The 18,510-nt window shown below is 39.1% G+C and overlaps 1 protein-coding gene across 10 annotated transcripts in view; it reads left to right on the forward strand.

Annotated features, from left to right (window-relative positions):
• Positions 1-18,510, forward strand: part of IQSEC1 (IQ motif and Sec7 domain ArfGEF 1) — a 258,195-nt gene that overhangs the window by 105,092 nt on the left and 134,593 nt on the right. For 4 of the 10 annotated variants that reach the window (XM_072347516.1, XM_072347517.1, XM_072347507.1 and 1 more), the window contains one exon: positions 3,329-3,415. The exons of the other annotated variants lie outside the window; for them this stretch is intronic. In XM_072347516.1, the coding sequence (XP_072203617.1) occupies positions 3,329-3,415 (87 nt within the window). The remainder of the gene's footprint in view (positions 1-3,328; positions 3,416-18,510) is intronic. 10 annotated transcript variants of the gene reach the window in all.

The raw sequence follows: 18,510 nt of genomic DNA on the forward strand, positions 1-18,510 counted from the left end.
GAGTGCAGTACCAAAAATAGCAAGAGATGTTTTTGTTCAGCTGATGAATACAAAAGTGATCTTAAAATGAGCGGCTTCCAATGGCGAGTACAGTAATTTATATAGGAGATAATGGAATGCGTAAACCTCCTTTGGGTCTGCGTGCTAACATTGTAGATTGGACTTGTTTAATGCTGGTATCTTGAAGAAAATGTGATTTCAGGGTTTTATCGTGCAATCATAGAAATGATTTTGGAATTAGTTCTGTTTATACTGTGTCAGTAGTGTGTTCTCAATAGAACTAATAAATGAACTTCTAAACTGACAAGAGGTTATCTGTCCATGAGAATGTGGGGAGAGCTGGAGGAAACTGCTTGCAAATGGGAAATGGCGAATCTTCCATGGGATGTTGCAGTGATGTTTTAGAAACTGAAATCATCAGAAACAGCGTTCATCAATTTAGTCATTTGTCTTATGTCAGTTCTGAAGCATCTCTGCTCTATTTCTAATTTTAAATCACCTCTTTAGATGTAAAAGCAAGCATCTCTGAGACTGCCAGCAGTGATGTGATGGTAATCACTTCTCCAAACTATTTACATTTATTTCTTATGATGTTTTCAGGTGTTATGACTTAAATCAATTCTATTTTGAGTGCAAACTTATGTTGAAGGCTGATTGAAACATCAATCTTTCATAAGTTTTTAGAGGTTCTTTTTCTTACAAAAGATAACTTGAAACTGAACTGATACAATCCACAGGAGAAAATAAATGAATGTATTGTTTTAGCATGTGACTAAAGATACAAAATGCCACATGCAGATATTATCATGTGCCAGCAGAAAGTAGGTTTGCTTTGGGTAAAATTAGTATGCTGACAGAGGCTGTAAGCCTGAGCCTTGTCTGTTATCAGACTGACTGGGCATCAGTCAGTACGACTGAGAAGAACCAAAATGCTGGGTCATGATAACTCCTGAATTTTACAGTTTGGAGCACAGTCCAAACCTCGTGTCTGCTTCTGTAACTGGTTGGATAAGAGTCTATCTCTAAACACACTGAGAAATGGCTGAAATCTAACTTCACATACTGAACATATGTCTTTAACATCTGGGATATTCTTGTTGGAAGAAAGCAGTATGTGGTAACTTAATTACAAGTCTGCAGTTGAATGTTTTGTCATCTGTTTTGTCTGTTCTATACCTTCATCTGTAAGGCAGTGGAGTGCCAGTGTAGTTACTATCTGACAAACCTATAGCACTTCTCATTTGCTGTCAAGGTGACTGGACTTTTGCATTTCCACTGCACCTTCGAAAAGAAACTCAAAGCAGTTGAGCTCCTAAGCAGTCTTGTGCACTGGGTGAGTATTAACCTCAACTGCAAATGAGGAAGCTCAGATTCCAGAGAGAACTTTTTTTATTGTTCTGATATTTTTGAACCTAGGCAGTGAGAGCAGGACTCCCTTCTGGACAGAATCTTACTGGGATAGCCAAGAGTGAGCTCTGTTCAACATATTTCATTGCATGGAGCTGAATGCAGACAGATTCATTCATGTCTTTAGTGGTTTATTCTCTGAAGAAGGAGAAACTACTGATGGGAATGGAAAGTTTGGTCTAGGGATAAAAAAAAAAAAAGAAAGGGGGTGGGTGGGGAGGGAAGAGAGGTCTGGGGCATCTTCATGCTGATCTCTACCAACAACCTTAGGTATTCCCAAAGCAGGGAGCAGTGATTTCATCAATGTGATCAGTTTCTCTACCCAGTGTGAGACTCTGTCATACAAGGCACAATGATAATGTACTAACCTGGTTCTATGACTTGTGTGGAGCAGCTTGTGTGAATATCATGTTTTTCTTGTCAGAATATGTTACTCTTCCATGTTTGAACTGCTTTTATCATGATCCATCAATGTTTTTGACAGCATTGTCCATCTTCTTTTAGAACTGTTAAGGCCTTCTTTCCAAGTGGCATGAGGGTGCCACCATTGCACTTTGCGAGGTGTTAGCAGGGTATGTCCCATGATGGCAGTATGCCTAATGACTGAATTCAGTTTCCAAAAGCTCAGGTACTTTATAGGAGTTCCCATCAGTTGTCATCTTTAAACAGAAAATCCAGCTCATCTTGGCCTTGCAATTGCTGACACAACATTGGCAATAGAATCAGAACTTGGTTGACTTTATGGGGTTTCTTTTTTTATAAAAGGATTAGTAACTAATGCCTTTCTCAAAAGGGCTAATTTCTTTTGCATAACCATGCTGCTTGATCTTATGAAAGAGTGATCTCACAGGACTTTGCTCTAAGCCTCAGGGATCCAAAACAATCAAAATCAATCTTCTGAAACATTTGTCAAGATGCCAGGCAAAAAAACAAGGCAGGATGGAAATGTATGTGCCATGCACACATTCTCTGTTAAATAGTCAGTTTGGATTCTTTTGACTCTAAATGAGGATTTTCAGTTTAAAGGTTATTTCGTCCACATGTTGGCACTGCAGGAGTTAGGAAATAATGATCTAAATTGTATGATTTCATAGAAGAGTGCTGTGTCTTAAGAAACTTGATTAGGTGGTTTTATCATGGATGACCTACTGTGCTAAACCTTGTTTAATGCTTCTGAGCAAAAACATCAACAATGCTAAATGTACTGTGTGTTGCCTAAAGACCATCTAAGCCTTACTTCAGATGCAATGCCTTGTATCATTTTGCAGCTCTGCATTAATTTGAAGCATGCCAATTATCTAGGGTGTAGGATATCTTTTTGTGTTTTTTCTCATGTTTTGACATGACGTGACATCACTTAAATTTGTATTGCACCTTTCAGAGTATTGCTGAAAACCTGGGTGAATCTTAGACTCTTTCAAATGTGTGACATATTGCAATGTGTGTATAATTGCTGGGCCTGAAGAAAGCTTTTGTCCTTACTCATCTCATTGTACCTCCTCATGCTTAAGCACTGTGTTTGAAATGCCATTAACAGAGAAACAGCTTGACTGGTGCAGAGTAACATGCAAGTCTGAAGTTCCATTTCCATTTGAATCTTAACCCTCAGTGTTTATCTTTTGCCTCTGTTCTGTACAGCAAGGCAAAAAATTAAGTCTTAAATTGGCATTTTATTTTTGTGTTGCGACAAAACTTTGATTCTTCATTGCAACAGTTCATCCCTATCATTCTCAATGTCTGTATTTAAACTAGGGGACTATTTCCCTCTTCATTTCCCGGGATTCAAAATTGACAGCTGTATTTCAAATTTCATTCAAACTCAACAGGATTTTCAATTATACTTATTAGCACCTGCTTTTCCCTAAAAAGCCCCTTTCTAAACACTTGGTGTTTTGACTTTGTGTTTTTCCTTGTGTCGTAGGTCTTTAAATACTCTGCACCAGTTTTGCTGTCCAGCTCCATTGTACCATACCCAGCTAGCAGTCCCTGCCACACACTCAGAGTACAGGTAAGAGTAGATACTATCCACCCACTTGCTTCTTTGGAAGAGAGATCCAACGTTACCATTTGACAAAAGGAGAGGAATGGCAGTTTAAGTTTGAAAGCATAAAATGAATAAATTAAGAATTGAATACTAAAAAAAATATCTCAAACAAATTTTTGACATCTCAAGGGATAGGGCTATTTGCTTGTCTTAGGCACATTTAATTAGATCGTAAAATGGGTTTCATGCGCTTTAAGAGGCATGTCTCCCTAGACTCTTGGAAATATACAGACTTTCTGAAAGATAGGAAGAAGATAATGATAGGTTTATTTCTCACAAAACTAACATCTCAAGGCATTGGAATTTTCACATAGTTTGCGTAGACTAAAGTTTTCCAAACAAAACCTGTTTTGAAGCCCCCTGAGTATTATGCAACAGTATGGTAGGTGAGTCTATATGCTATATGCATGGACCTGCAGAAGGCTCAGTGCTGCCTTTTGATCTGAGTGGTAGGAGGGGGCTTTGAAAAAGATGCAGGTCCTCAGTGCTGAGTAGCCTACCCTATTTCTATCAGAAATAATTATTTCCAGCTAGTAATTTAACACGTCTGTTTTCAAATCTTCAATTAAATCTGGACAGCAGTAATTATACATCTTAATACAATTATCAGTGCCAGAGAGTTTAGCAGTCAGCTTATAGAAACATCTAAGTACAGGTAACCTAAGTTACCAGAAATGTGAAACTGTTAAGAAACTGTGCACGCATGGCATGAAGAAACTTGTCTTTAAGTGATTAACTTAGTCATGATTGCCAGCTCATGAACAATAATAATATCAAAATATTGGAAATCTGGTGCTGAATAATCAACTTGCTTTGCACTAGTAATAAGGAAAGACAAAAACAATGAATCCTAAATCTGTGAATGCTTAAATATTTGTTTTTTATCTTTCATGTCTTAGTTATGTATCAGCACGCATGTTTGGATCCATCCTGTTATTTTACATTGCAGTGTCACTTTGTCTGCCTTTTTCCTCTCATTAAAGCTCTTTGTTTTATTTGGTGGTAGTGAATCTGTAGCCCAACTGTAAAACAATTTAGTATTTCTTCAGTGAGGAGTGTGACTTCAGTGCAATTAGATTCCTCACTTGCTTTTAAACGAGTATTCTATTTTTCCTTTGTTCTTAGTTTATAATGCTTCGTTTTCATGTTCTTTTAGGGATTTTCCCATAGAGATGTTGATGGCAAAGCCAGTAGTTTCTTGAATGTTTCAGTATCTTACACCAGTTATTTGTGTCTGTAACATATCTTTTGGAAAGAAAACTTTTAGCAGCATAACCTTGTCATTGAAAAGAAAATGCCATCCATCTTTGGCTTACTTCTGTGTTTCTTTGTGCAGTAAAGTAATAAAAGCCATGAGTGTGGCTGGATCTGAGAAGCACATACAAATTTGTTACGGAGAATGTTAATGTGCAGAATGCACAGCATAACAATTTTTTTAGTGCCCAAACTTGCTGTAAGTCTGCAAGCTTTTATTTAAGAAATGGAGTGTGTGAGGAACTCATCACTAACCATACTTTCAGGGAAAATTAGTTCTCAAACCTTGCAGCTGTGAGTTCTGTGTAACAAGAACTCAGCGAGAATCTGTGGAGATGAGAGCTCCAGCAATTGACGATATAACTGTAGCAGCACTGCCTGTGTTCATATAGCAGTAATGGAGCAAACAATAGGTCAGTCACAGGCTGCTAGGAAAGTTAACACGCTTTGCTTCTCCCTTCCTCCCTCATTGTTTCCTGCCTATATCTGTCAGCAGCAGATGATCTGTGCTAACCCTCCATTTTATTATGAGTTATTGAAGAAGAGCTGTCAAGATTTAGATATGGCCTTGTTCTTCTCTTATGTCTTCTCCCCAACACACAAATTGCCTGGGTGATGACTTTTGCAAAGGGTGATACTGAGTCAGCAGCATACGACAAAAGCAACCAACTGCACTCAGGGCTGTGTTAGCAAGAGTGCGAGCAGCAGGCAGAGAGGCCTCTCTCCCCTTCTATCGGTAGTCTGACTTTTAATAGACATTAGGATACTGGAGCATGTCTTGCAAAGGGCCTCCTAGGTGTGACAGGTGGGGAGCAGCTGGGAGAATGGGGCTGCTCGGTGTGAAGAAGAGAAGGATCAGGGTTCTTGCTGCCTTCAACTCCTCAGTGGGTGCATATGCAGAAGGTGCAGCAAGCCTCATCTAGAAGATGCACAATGATGGCTCAAGTGGCAACAGTCAGATTGCAGTGAGACAAATTCCAGCTAGATACAAGGAAAGGTGAGGAGTGAATTTCAGCATGAGGGTAGTCAAACACTGGATCAGAGACAAGATAAGGAGATGGTAGCTCTGCCTTCAACAGTACTCGTTTCAGATGGACGTAGCCCTGATCAACCTTATGTAGCTGACTTTGCTTTGAGCAGAAGACTAGACCAGACACTTGCAGAAGTCTCTTCAAGCATAAAGCATCCTGTGATCCTGAAGCACTCCTCCTTGGAGAAGGAAAACAAACAGCAAGTTTGTTCTTCACTGGACTGAAGAATTTTGGGTTCATAATATTTGGGGATGTTAATAGTGTCTGTCCCACACACTACCCCACTCATAACAGTGGTGGTGCATTAGCCACCCTTGTAGTCTTTCCTCCTTTCAACAGTTTGGATGAGCCATGAGTTTGGATACAACAACTGCTAAAACCGAAGTGATTGTAACAACTTGACATCCCTGCATCCCTGATCTCTGTCAAGTGCTGTGTGTTTTCATGAATGATCTGTAAGCAGGAATCCTATTGTTCTGAATGAACATCAGCTACTAGAATACTAGCACAATTAGGCTTTTAATTTGCACATACATTCAATGGTATTAAAATTAGCTCTTAGTCTTCCCATTTATGAGTTTATAAATAGAAATTGGTAGAGACCATGCAAACAAGAACGGATGCTCCATTCTAACTTCAGATTTGAGGCTTTATTTAGAAAATACACAGAGGGATTACTTTGCTAGCCCAGAATTAAAAATTAAATTTGCTCTGAAAGAAGCAATTAATGAATGCACTACGGTGAAATCTGGAGCATCTCTGATTTGCTGGTAGCTAATTGCTGGATGTTTTATTCACTCCAGCAGTTTTATTTCTAGTCAAGATGATTTTTGGCATCTGTTTTGAATTGTTAATAGAGAAATAATGCATTTTTAATAGCTGCAGCTCTTGCAGTAATCCCTTGCTCGCCCATTTTACAGTGTTCAGAATAGAAATAAAATGAGTTATCTTGCCTTTTTCCTATTCTAAGGAAACTTATAGGAAGCCTAAGCATATAATGTGCTTCCAGCTAGTTATTTATCTGTCTGGGTTCCAGTTTGCCTTCCATGTCTGCTCTTTTTTATTCTTGCTTGGGATTTGAGAAAACAAAGCAAAAAATGTCTGTAGCTTGGCTTTTTGGAGTCCTTTTCTATTCCTGCTTTGCAGTGTATTGTCATAGAAGTAACATACTCTAGTTCAGGGCTGCAGATTCCTTGAGGTGCTCCATCTTTGTTAGTGACCACATGAATACAGATTTTATGTCTGGTGTGAGGGCAAAGGAAAGGAGATGATGGCTGGAACCAGAGGCTTCCAAAAAAAACCACAACAAAATAGCCCTGGATCCGTGTAGTGTTTTCTGTATAGCTGTTGCTGAGCCTTTTTCATGATATGGCCCAGATAATTGAGTGGCCTTGCAGCTAGAACATGTGAAAACAAAGCCCAGAGACATACTGGCATTCAGAGACAGTAAATTTAATCCTATCTGTGTCTTGGAGAACTGGAGAAGAATCTTTTCCTGGCGTTTTCCAAACACATTTTTCTGTGACAACAAGGTTTAGTTAGTACTTCAGTCTATCTGTACACGTGCTAGCTATCTTATACTAACGGAGTGCACTCGCTGTGCACCTCATAGATTGTGCAGCTAGCAGCCCTTTTTTAGAAGGCTTTCTAATCTGCTGAAATTGGAGGTGAGGAGATGGGGGCTGTTTTGGTTTTTGTGCCCTGTAGCCCTAATACTACTGTAGCTCTCATCTCTTCAGCCTTTTGTGAGGCAAGTTGCTGTAGGAATAGCTCCAGACAAGAAGTTATAACAGAATGCTTGTGCTTGAGAATACTCTTAATTGTGAGAGTATATTGATATATTACAGGCAGCTATAACTGCAAACAGATTTGCTTACCACTAATATCTAAGAATCTTTTAATGTGATGTGTTTGTTCTTGATTCTGTGATTTCCTTGTTTTGCATGCAGTTTTGACTGTCACTCATTGCTTTTCCCATCTGCTTTACCTTCCATGCTTCTCATATTTAATTAGATGCCCTTATCACATCCAAAGGCATCTTGAAACTAGAGATTTTTCTTTTTTTTTTTTTTTTTTTCCCCAGTGATGCCTGTGAAAACAAACAGATAATGCAAAGGATGTTATAGTACCAAAGAAATCACATCATTTTCTTGCAGTGTCTACCTGCTTAATGTTTAATCAGCACCTCTGGGAGGTAAAAATATTGTTCTGAAAATACTTCACTTCTTTAAAATTTTAATGTGGAAGCTTCATTTCACCAGATAATGTTGGCTTGTGTGCGACAAACTGTTGTATAGAAGATGATATAAGGATTAATGGTGCTATTTCTTTTCCCTGGACCAGTGGAAGGCAGTATACCTATTTTCTTACCCTAACTGGCTAATGCAGAAGATTAACCTGCAACGATGCCTGGCTGGCAAATGCTTTTCTATCAGTGTGCTTTGGTTTGTATCTTCTTTTCAGGAGCAGTAAGGGAATTCTTGCACACTAGGCAGGGTAAACTGGGAACTTCTTGCTCAAATTCTTGATGTAGGAAAATATCTGTTTTTTAGATAAATTTGGTTCATCACAGCTGTTAACTTTTTCTGCTGATAAACTTTGTGCTGTTTGCCAGGCTTAGACAAATCGTAAATATTTCCCATGTCCTTCATATGAGCATTTATAAAGGCATCCCACACTACCAAACAGATGCCTCAGTCATGTGGTACCTTCCCAATTAATGATTAGTCACAGACAAAACTAGCAGCAGGAGCTCTGCTTCAGAGTCCTTTCTACTGTTTGTTTGGCTGTTTATTGAAGATTTCTACCAAAAAAAAAAGGTTGAATAGAGATTTTATTTCAAGCTGAATACCAATTGCCTAGCTTTATTACCTAGTGTACATGAGCACTCTCTTCTTTGTAATATGCAGGGTTTTAAAAGCTTGACAGTTTTTTCACATTAAGCAAAGGAGTGAAAACTATGTCGCTCAGCCCAGCCAGCACATCTTGCTTCTAGTTATCCCGATTTTCAAGATGAACAAAGCAAAACAAATTCAAACACAGTCTGTGTGAGGTTCAGATGGTTACATAAGCCATCCATGTTCATACCCTATGGCGTAGGAAAGCTGGAATAATTATAGTAATACTTGTAATTTTCCACTTGGTTCCTACATGATCTAGTGATGGAAAAGGGGTGAATTGTGTTCATACATAGCAAATTAATTGCAAACAATCAGAAGGTGGCAGAATTTCTGAGATTTATGAATTGCTTTTGGATTTTCTTGTTGCTTTTTTTTTTTTTTTTCTTCCTTCCTTGTGTTCCTTTCCACCCTTCTTCTTTAGCTTGTTATTTTGTTTAAAGGAAACAATCATCCATGGTTGTGTTACTGGTAAAGAAGTGACCTCATCCAAGCTTCCTGCTCTGCCTGCATCCCCTCTTCCACTCACCATAAAGCACGTTGTAGCATTGCAGATGTAGGTATTCTAAACTGCTTCTTTAACAGCCTTTGTGCCTTCTGGTTAGTAGTGCCATTCATGATGCTGGCAACGCTGCATGGCAACAGTCTAATTTAAAAGGGGGGGTGGGGGAGGGAGGAAGAAGGTGTAGAGGGTCAAGTAGAGCTCTATCAATCATCAATACTTCTGTGTGTAGATCACCAGCAGAAGGGGAATGCATCTGTTCTGCATTTGCAGTGAAATCAAGAAGTGAAAATCGCCACATTTCTCTTTAACGTTTTAAAATAAAATCTCTGTGGCCATAGTAGACAGAGTATGGTATATAACTACTTAATGTAATTATTTTGTATGGTAAAAGTAGAAATTGCCCTTTTAAAATAGTCCTTGGATCAGAGTTTAACTGTTAAGCGTTAGCCTACGCTCCTTTAGCATTGTTAATCATTGCGCTGAAAGTCCAGTTGCTGACATGAAATGGGCTGCCAGCTGGTATTTACCAGTAAATTGCGCTATTTGTGGATTTAAGAGCAAACAAAAAGAACAACTCAAGCTTACTTTTCCTAATGCTGTTCCCTATGATTCTGTTCCTCTGTCTCTTTTCTTTCTTGCCCTCCTCTTTGCCCTCCTCTTCCTTGGCAGGGAAGATAATGTTCTGCACCAGTTCTGCTGTCCGCCTTCGGGGTCTAGTAGTCCATCTTCAAGATAACAGAGAAGCTCGGGGTCGCTAAGTGTGCAGTCAGTGCTACATCTGTGTAGTCCATCTCTCCTCTCTTACTGGTGTGTATGGGACTGAAACTTGCATGGATGCCGTAGGATTCTTGTTCATAACAAGTTTGAGTTATTCAGAATGTCACAGCCATACATTTTTGCCATCTTGGTAATCCCTTCCCCATGCTCTTCTACAGCTCTCCTCCATGTGTCCAGTATTTAAAACAATTGAAAACTGTATACAAACACATAAAATGCACAATTTATTTTGAAGTAAAATAAACAGTATCGTAAGTCTTTAAGTGTACTGTGCATTTTGTTGTTCTATGTGGTCATGTGGTGTGAAAGGTACAAACTAATGTGATTTCTTCTCCCCTAGTAGGATAGGAAGAGGGGCGAGCTGTTTGTTACGATCCTCATTAGGCCAAGATTTTTCTGCTGTTGATCCTAGAAGTTTGCTTCAAGGCTGGGAAACCACCAATATGACATTTTATGCATGTTATTCTATAGAGATTGTGTAACCATTGTTTCTTTGCTTTTGGATTGTTATGAATAACCAGAACATCTAGGTTATTACACAGATAAGTAGTCTGTGAATGATTACATTTCTTAGCTTCTTTGCAGTCTGTTTGCTAAGTTTGCTATCCTGTGTTTGTCAAAGTCTCATAAGAAGCATTAGCACAAGTACAAGATCATGTCTTAATTCTTCAGGTACTTCATTGATGAAAATGTTTTTCTCCATGCTGTGCACAAAGTGAAATAACTGAATAGCCCTGTAACTCCATGTAGATAAATGTGAACGTGTCCATGTGAGTCTAAGAACAGAAACCAAGTTGCCATTTGCTAATTACACCTTTCCAGGCACGTCTTGCGGCTCTAGAATAACTGAAGGATTTCCACTGCTTGGATCTTCCAAAATTAAACAGACCAAGCAGGTATAATGGCAAACAGGTTTTCTATGAAGTGGTGTTTACTAGCTAGCAGGGAAGAAAAGTTGGAGGGGTGGAGAGGCTGCTTAAAATATTACTTCTAGCTCTCTGCAGTAGAGAGTTGGTTGAGTGTAGGGTGAAAATCTGTGGGTTTTTTTGTTTTATTTTTGCTTTTTTTTTTTTTTTTTTTTTTTGTAGTTATATGTAGTTTTGAGGATAGAGTAAAAGGAGAATCAGAATCAAGGGGAGAAACTACAAAGGTAGCTTAAGGTTCAGTCTCATCTTGAATAATGTTCTTTGGTTATGACTCAGAACGGTTAGGGTTGATCCACTTCTTCTTAACACAGTACCAATTTATGCTTCCTAATAAATCTTTTCTGTGCCTGCTGTAGGCATGATCGTGAAGTGTCTGAAGCCTAGGGAAGAACTGCTTCACAGAAAGCTAATCTGCCTTCATGATTTTATGACAGTTTGCCCATATCTCTTATTCTGACTATGCCAACTAGAAAAGATACAGCTTTTCCCATTATTTGGTGTTGAATGCACTGTAACTTCATGTTTTCCTATCTCTTGGTGTTGGATAAACATGAAGATCTTTCATTCCCATTGTAAAATGTGTGTATTACAGATTGCAGAAATTACGTAATAGACCACTGCAGCTTACTGTGTTATTGGAAGTGTTCTAACATTTTATGGGCAGGGAACTGCACGTCTAAGTGTTGCTGAACATTTTGCCCTTTAACTGCTCTGATGACGAGTTTCCCAGGGTTGCTACCCAGAAATGGTAACAGTAGGAATTTCTGATATTTTGATTTGCTTATCTTCCTCTCAGATGTAAACAGTAATTAACTCTCTCTCCTTGATGCTCAGAACTGGAGCACTGTAATTATTTTCTTCCAATGGGTGGGATTCGTCCAATCTTTTAATAAGTATCTTTTGTGTATTTGTATAAAGGAAAAGAAAGAAGAAAGACTACTGTTTAAATAAGAAAATTGAAGCCACCAGCTGTAGGTGGTGCCAGCTCTTTTTCCTTGAATGTGGTTGTGGTTAATGATGGGTCTCAGGAGAAATGAGGTAGAGAAGTGATCAGTGTTATTAGCTGTAGCAGGATGTTATCATTGGTTGTTTTCTATCTGGTAGTTTTCCAGGGAAGACAGCAGCATTGTAATTTGCTCGCATTTGAAACAATTTAAGTTGGTATCCACAGTATTATCAAATCCTGGCATTTACTCTGCATGGAGCAGATAGAAAAGTGACCTTCTATCGTGCTGGGAAGTCAGAAATGTGCAAGTAAACACTTGCCTATTTAAATAAGTCATGGCTGGCTTAATAAAACATGCAGTGAATTTCAGGATTTAGTACTGGAACCCAGGAGGGATTCCTTTTTAGCTAGGCTGAGTTGAACCTGGATGCTGCTCAGCGTTACAAAACAGAGGCTGCAGTGGAAAAATTCCCTTTTCCTCCTGATTCCTTGTTCATTTTTCAACTGCTTTTGTGAATAGTCAACACTGTCTTATTGTGCATTCTAGTATGGAAGGTGGAGAGGAATTGCATTTTTCTTGTCTTCGTGCACTGAATCTTTTCAGTCATGACCTTGAAGGGTTGAACTAAAGCTGCTGCTTTATAGAAATTCTATTTGGAAGTTTTTCTGGCACTTTTAGGCACTTACACCTATTAGTATCAGTTGTTGTTTTTCTTCTGCAGTGTGGATTTCTCCTTTGCAAATGCAATGTGCAAGTGCAAATGCACTCCATTCTTAAATTCTTTTGATTGTATTTGTCCAAAATAGGTGGGTAACACGTGTTGCCGTGACACGCATCATACACAGTTGCTACTGACTCGCCTTTGTTTCCTGCACATGCATCGCTTCCTCTTTGTGCCTCCGATTGTGGGAAGTTGTTCCATAGCTCTGAGCAGATTATGCAGTTGCTTCGTGCTTGAAAGGCATGCATATTTATGCACCACTAGATGGAGCAGAGCACAGTTCGACTGTGGTAAATTCAAGTCTTATCTCCCAAAGTAGTATTAAAAGTAACTCTAACTAGCTGAAGCAAAATATTTTATGACACGAGGAGAAGGAATAATCCCCTGAAAAATGTAATGGGGTGTAGATCTTCACCATGAATCAAATTAAGCATTCAAAAATTTCCCTTAGCTATTCGACCAGCTGTGTAATATGTTATGGATTGCCACTATTTCAAGTTACTCAAGATTCATAATGAATTAGAATTATGCACACTCTATGGCTAAGGAAGCTCCTTAGCCATAAACCTCTTTGATCAGGAGTCCAGGAATGGAAAAGTTTAATCTGCTGTTCAAAATGAAGCAGCATTAAAATAGCATTTAAGGTGACTCATCGAGGTCTTTGACCAGGGTCAGGGACTTGGCTGAGTCTCTCTGAAACCTCCTGATCCATCATTTTGAAAGGGTGACATTAGTATTGTATAATATTGATTTGCCAGACTGAATGCTTTGTTGTGCAACATGAAATCCTTCTTCATCTCATGCACAAACTCAGAAAGAATTCTTGTTTTCTAAAAACTAAGAAAAAAACCCAACAAAACACAGAAGTATCTACACAAGCACACAAACATCTGGAAGCATGGGGGGGTATCACTGTGTTGGTGGCAGGACTGAATATTACAAAAATTTGCATCTTTTATAGTAAACGAATAATTCCTAAAGTGGTGGCTAGAGGGAGCTCCAGTGTAATCTGTTTCAAAGCTTTCTCAGCAAGTAAATCATTATGGGTAAGGCCTATTTTACTACGTGAAGCAGTAGATATAGAGAAGGAAAGCAACCTAGATTAATTTACATTTATTTTTAAAGTCTGTTAACACTGAAGGTGGAGGAGTGTTTGATCACATGGAATTACACATTGGATATGTATGCCAGCATGTCCTCCAGTCAGTTTTGTTTATCTATTGTCATATATAGAGTCTGCTTGTATAACATAGTCTGCCTTTGCCATTCTCAAGCTGCAATGCAGAATGTCTTCCAGGGAAGTGCATGTGTGTAGCTGTATGTGTATGGGGTAGGATGGAAGGGATCCGTCCGTCCTACTCGTTGGATGGCTGACAGTTAAGGAGAAAGGAGTTAAGGAGAACAGGACAAATGCACAGTAGTACTTCTCCAAGGCTAGGAAACATTTTGGTAAGAAGCTAATCCAGAGTTGTTACTGAGTGGGTTTCCAAGTGAAAAAAATGATGACAACTAAAAAGCTTGAATAACTCAAAACTACTGGAGAGATTTCTGGTATCAAAGCAGCAGAAACTCTAGTTTCACTAGTTCTACCAAATTAATTATAGCAATTCAGTTAGGGGTACCATGCTCCTATTTAAAGGGCATTTGGGTTTTTCCCTTCTATGTGTAGGTCTGTTTTGTGTTTTCTCTTCACAAAATGTGCACAGCAGTTGCTCAGTACTGGGTGGGGGAATCTGTAAGGCAGCACAGCTGCACAGGTTTCAGTCGCCTACAACGTTAACAGCTTGATGTGACTCACTGCTGTGAATCTGATTATCTGATTTCTGTTCTCCCCAACTTGCTGAAGGACACTGGGCTTCCTTGCTAAAAGGCAGGGCAGTTGCAGGATTACCAGAATGTGCCAGGCAGTGGGCTCAGTGGTTGCAGGGACTGGTTCCTAGCTGTGGTCAGGGGGCACCCCATGTTATTGTGAGCTGTCAAAAATGGATAGATAAAGAGGAGACATGAACTGAGTCAGTCTACAAGGAGAAACAACATCTAATGAACTGAGTAAGTTTTGCCTGGCTGTGCTAGGAGGAAACTCAGCCTCCTGCTCTTGGCTACCAAGTGACTCAGTCCTGCTGCCATCCAGTTTCCACCCAGTAATGTAGAGAACTGGGTTCATTTGCTGGTTCTTAAAAGACTCTTTGGAGACCTCCTGGGTGGTGTTGGAGGGGCTGTCCTGGGGAGAGGGTTGTTTTGTTGTTGTTGTTTTTTCACAAGAGTGAAATTATAAACCTGGAAAGGACAACTATCCATGATGCTAGTATTCTTTGCATACAAAATATATAGCAAAGATCTGAGTACTCATTGAAGACTGATTCTGTTACATACAGATGCGTGTAAAGGGAGGAAGTTTCAAAGATCCTGGTTAGTATGGCCTCTTTGTTCTGCAGTCAATATGATTTGCCCTGATTGTTACTGTAAAATATGGGTGTTACTGCTTTCCTTTAGAGCTGGCAATAGAGTTCAGAATATTTGAAAGGCTGTGTTTACTAAGCCAGGTGGGTAACTGGTTACTCAAAGACCACTTCATCCCAACGTTACATCTGCTTTTCTGTATCCAAGTGAAAAACTGTACACAACATATGGATTTTCACAAAAAAATACACCCCTCTTTTCCAGTGTTTCAAATGTGCGCTTTCATTTCTAGTTCTTCCTTTTCTGATCTTAATTTTGTATGCTTTGTAGCCTTTAGTGATTTTGGCCTATGCATTCATGGGGCAAATGCATGAAATAAACCCAATTTATATCCTATTAATCTAAGTATTTTTCCTAAAGAAATTATGTCATGCTTCATTAACCTCTGAATTTTTTCTAGCCCGTCACTGAAGCACAGCACACCTGAAAATTGGGTAGTATTGAAAATCTGTCTTGCTCTCTTTCTCAGTTAAACTCATCTTAATAGTGAATTCAGTTAATTGTAATTGATATTTTATGACAAGACTTTGCCAGAGGCTGCTGTAGTAGAGATCATTAATCTCAGTCAGGCAATGTTACTTAATTTTATTTTGTAATTCGAAAAGCCATATTATTATTAATCAGATGACAAGTATTCAGATACAGGAAAGAATGGGTGAGCAGCCCATTGCTCCATCCCATAGAGGCAGCAGATGTTTCTGACAAACAACTTTGTTTGCTCGCTGGCCACGAGGTGCCTGATGACAGCAGTTTCCCTGGGCTCTGGGCCTTGTTAATGAGTGAGCTCTCAGCTGTGCCTGCTGCTGTCAGCTGACTGTGGAAGCTGTACAATTGCCTTTGTTGTCTCTAGGATTCACTATTAATTTGAGGTGCTCTCTGCGTGTGTTGTGCTCTTGAGAAGCCCACAAAGAAACATGTTGTGTTTTATGATCGAACTTAATTACTGACAATACTTTTAATATTTATTTTTGTTTTTAATTTTGTGGGACTCAGTGGAAATCAGTGCCTCCTCATGTCTCCTGCGCTGGGAGCTAGTACTAAAATGGTAGCTGCCATAGCCAAATGTTCCTGTGTAAATGCCTAATGTATGTTTCCACCAGTCATTTGTTTCGTCTGATTTTATAGTTGCTGAAAAGGTAAATGGTGTATTACTGTCTGGGTAAATCATATGGAGATGAATGGCAAAGATTCATTTAAAGGTTTCTTTTCAGGTATTATGACTTTGTTCAATGATTTTTGGTGTTTTGAGGGCTTTTTCTAAAGTTTCACAGTATCATATGTATATGTGTATACCTGTATATATGTATATGGCAGCATCCCAAGTGTGGTTGTACTCCAAAGCATACCCAGCTGCATCCACTTGGCAATAAGAACTTTTGGCCCTCTCAGATACATCTGGCATTGAACAGTTCTGATTTCTTGGTTTACATTGAAGCTGTTCTAGTTCCCACAGATGGTACAAAGGTGTCCTGAACAGATCTACAGTAAATACCATTTGGAGCATAGACTGAATGTGACAATCTCTATAGAACTCTGAATTTGTGCAAAACAAGTAGTCAGCTTGTTGTGGTTGATCTGTCTCATCTTATGAAATCTGTGGTAATGAAAATTATTCTTACATTACTATTGCAACAAATTTAATTTATGTACAAGGTTTTATATAATTTGTATAAAATTTGGTATATAAAATATAAAATACAATACTTGCATGCTCTGGTACTTCCTCAGGTTGGGGTTCACAACCACTGCCCATCAGTCCCTATGAAGGGACACACTGCCCTGTGCTTCAGACCTCAGCTCCACAGTACCAGAGCTGCAGGGTTTGGTGCCAGCTGGTACTGTCAGGGAGGTGCCTCTCCATTTCTTAGTCACGCTTAATTTTCATTGTGCCTCTGTGAATTCACTCTGAGTACTTGTTAAACGTAAACTGCCAGTTAGCTGAAAACCTTTGTTTCCTTTCTGTGGGCTGGACTGCTGTGTGACTTCCCTTCCTGGTTCCAGCAGTCACACCACCAACCTCTCTTGTTTTGCCACAGACCTGCTGGTGATGTAGCTCCAGTTGTGCTTCTTTTCAGATTCTGCAGGAGTTTGCTGCTTTCGTGTTATTTCACTTGCATTTGTAAGCTTTTTCTTCCAGAAAACCATTATGATTTTTAAATGATCTAACTCCATTTTCAATTCAGTACGTTTGTAGCCAACAGCAGCAAAATTACTGAAATGTTTACTCTGTATTTGTAGTGATAAAAAGGTTCTTTTCCATATTTAAAGGAAGTATTCTAACCTCTGGCAGACTGATAAAGCTGTGCACTGCAATTTAAGTTGTTGACTGTGCCTATATGGATTTATCTGGCAGTTTTCTTTTTCAGAAATGATAAAAAATATAAGAGATGCAGTTTTACTGATTGGTAGGGAAACAGCGCATTGACTGTAGGTCCTTGAATCCACCTAACTGCTAGTGCAATTGTCTTCCATTTCCTGGGAAACAAAAGGCTCTTGCATACTGATACATGGCATCTTTTGGTAATCTGCTGCTGCTTGTCAAATGCTGAGTAAAGAAAAAATCACCAATATGTGTAAAAACAATCATTGATTGTGAGTGAATGTATCAAAGTACGTTGGAAGTCATATGAATTCTTAAGCTGTAGTTGATGTTTCTGGACAGGAGCGAATAGGTTTGTCGTGGTGCAATGATGAACTAGCTCTGGGCAGTGTGGGCTTTGGCTCGTGCTGCCTGCAGATCTGTACAAGGGAAGAGGGCTCTTTGAGCCTTCTGTTTTTCCATGTGCATGTAAGCAGGTGCAGCATGCAAACAACAGGGAGGTACCTGCAGCTTGCAGTAGTGCACAGGAAATACTTGAGCTTCAAGCTTCCCTCAGAGCACTCATTCTGAACCAGGGAATTAAAATCTGCTGATGTGAGGTGGAAAACAAATTCTTACTCTATAAACCAGTATGAAATGTGAAGTCATTGCTTGGTTCTTGTGATGTAGCTGTGTTACTGCTCCATGATACAAGATCTTCTATACTTTGAACTGTCTGTAATAATAAATGCAAGTATATGTGAAAATACACCCAGCAGAACTGGTCTCTGTGTTTTAAAGGATGAAGTCAAAAGTCTGTGTTCTCAGCATATAATGTACTCTTGTTGATTCACTGTCATATTCAATTTTTGTTTGGTTTTTACTTCACTGCATCACCTGTGCAGAGCTCTTGCTAGTAGTTCTAGAAGAACTGTAGTAACAGTATTGCTTGCAAAGGGAAATGTGGTGATCAAATGCTTGTTTTAAGGACAAGAAGGTAGGGAATTTTTGTAGCTCCTTTGGAACATGTACTCAAAGTCACTGCAGGTGGGTTGTCTAAATGCAAGTCATCACTGAACTCCAACTGTATTGCAAGACAGGTGAAGAGCCTTCAGCATGAGGGCCACTAACTTTTATGTGCTATTGGAGGAGCAAATCTAGCTGACGGAGGTTTTAGAAATCACTGGTTTTTACTACTGTCTTTCACTGTGTTTATATTACCACAAAACTAAAGCATTTATT

This window comes from Excalfactoria chinensis, chromosome 12 (genome assembly GCF_039878825.1).
Source record: "Excalfactoria chinensis isolate bCotChi1 chromosome 12, bCotChi1.hap2, whole genome shotgun sequence".
NCBI classification, from domain to species: Eukaryota; Metazoa; Chordata; class Aves; order Galliformes; family Phasianidae; genus Excalfactoria; species Excalfactoria chinensis.